The sequence below is a fragment of the Sinocyclocheilus grahami genome, unplaced genomic scaffold (genome assembly GCF_001515645.1).
Source record: "Sinocyclocheilus grahami isolate Dianchi unplaced genomic scaffold, SAMN03320097.WGS_v1.1 scaffold5096.1, whole genome shotgun sequence".
In the NCBI taxonomy this organism is placed as follows: Eukaryota; Metazoa; Chordata; class Actinopteri; order Cypriniformes; family Cyprinidae; genus Sinocyclocheilus; species Sinocyclocheilus grahami.
The window spans coordinates 1-1,733 of NW_015509875.1; the positions used below are offsets into that span (position 1 = coordinate 1).

The following is a 1,733-nucleotide window of genomic DNA, read 5'->3' on the forward strand; positions in this document are numbered from 1 at the left end:
TGGCTTGGCCTGTTCGAGAATGGTACTAGAGTAAGTATGAATCCTAAGTGATGCATTATGCACAGTTACTCTAATGGTAAATATTTAAACTCTTGTTTTTGTGCACAGGTATTTACATCCAGTAAGTGAGGAGGAATTTCAGAGAGCATGCTTGGACTTGGAGTTTACGGAGAGCGTGTGGACTATTGACCTGACTTATCTCATGTGTAAGCTGGGGGTCAGACACTGCTTCTACACACAGACGCTCGGTGTGGACAAGGGCTTCAGGAACCAGGTGCTATCTGTTTTTCAAATCATGTGATACAGTCATGATCACTGCAGATAGAGTACAAGCGAAGTGTCACGTGCAGCGCAGGAAAGAATGGATGTTTCAGTTCATTTTTCCAAGAAAACGGCATTAGTCAGGGCCGTTTTAACATTCATATAAAAAATATTCTTGATTTTATTTATGATTGAAGAGCTGTAATTTTAATCAAAGGATGAGTTCGGACTCGAGAGTGATCACCTTGGCATCTGAATAATTTTTCCATTTCTTGTGTTCTTCTGCATTTAGTCTTTCTACAAAAAGCATTTTGACACGGAAGAGGACAGGGTGAATGAACTATTTCTGAAGGCTGAAAGCAAAGGAGTCCTGGTGAAAAAATGGTGAGGTTTCCACATTGAACACATTTTCTGTTTTTCCTTTGTGGCGCATACTGACACTTTGTGCGGGTTAAAATCGTAATTGAAAATTTGGATATATATATAAATAGAAATTTCATGCTTGGATCATGGAAATGAATACAGTTGTTAAAAACAAACAAACAAATATTTAATGTGTATATTTAATAAAAATGTTTTGAATCATATTATAAAGACATTCTATGCAGTAATTAGTCACAACTGGAAAAGCCATAGAAACTGGTTGGCCAAAAAGCCATGCACAATATTGAACTTTTGGAATGTATTACTATTGGCAATACTGTATATTTAAGTATGCGTTTTTACAATTAGATTTTTACATTTAACTTATCTTTAAAAAAGCTTTTATTAAATGCAAATTACATTGCCTTGAACACATACATATTTTTATCAGTTTATGTACTCTGTGGACTACATGGATGCTTAAAATCTATTTAAAATCATAGTTTTTGTTTTTTATTCATTTAGACAAAACAGTATCAAATTTAATTTAATAGTTGTGTATATATAGTTTCAGTTCTTTGACATCAGAAGTTTTCATTTCGAGATTATATCAAAACATATTCCAGTATACTGAAACTCCTGTGCTGTGCATGAAGAAATCTGATCACATCTTGTTCTTGTAGCTCTGTTACGGTTCAGGAGATCCAGAGCCACCTGGAACAGGGTCATGTGGCCATCGTGCTGGTCAACGCAGTGGTGTTGGTGTGTGAGCTGTGCTCCACCCCTGTCAAATACTGCTGTTTCCTCCCTGTGGGTCAGAAGTGCTTTTGCAGGAAGCCAGATTACCAGGGCCACTTTGTGGTGGTGTGTGGATTTAACCGTAAAACTGGCAGCATCTTCTACAACAACCCCGCCTACTCGGACCGTATGTATTGTGAAGTTTTGGAATTATTCTTAAAGACAGCACAAGCACACTGTTAATGCAAAACTTTTTTTTAAAACACACACATAGGGTTTAAATGGTTAAATACATAATAATAATATTAATAAATATTAATTCAAATATTTAAACAAAAATACATGGATACTTGAAGTATCCAAATAAAATA

General features: G+C 35.5%; 1 protein-coding gene across 1 annotated transcript; it reads left to right on the forward strand.

The window, feature by feature from the left end:
* Positions 1 to 4: 4 nt before the first annotated feature.
* On the forward strand, positions 5 to 1,605 carry LOC107577091 (protein GUCD1-like; the record flags this gene model as incomplete). Its single annotated transcript, XM_016263202.1, has 4 exons — positions 5 to 30; positions 109 to 274; positions 554 to 645; positions 1,308 to 1,605. Coding segments are annotated over 4 exons (582 nt in total), but the record flags the coding sequence as incomplete, so codon positions are not given.
* Positions 1,606 to 1,733: the final 128 nt, after the last annotated feature.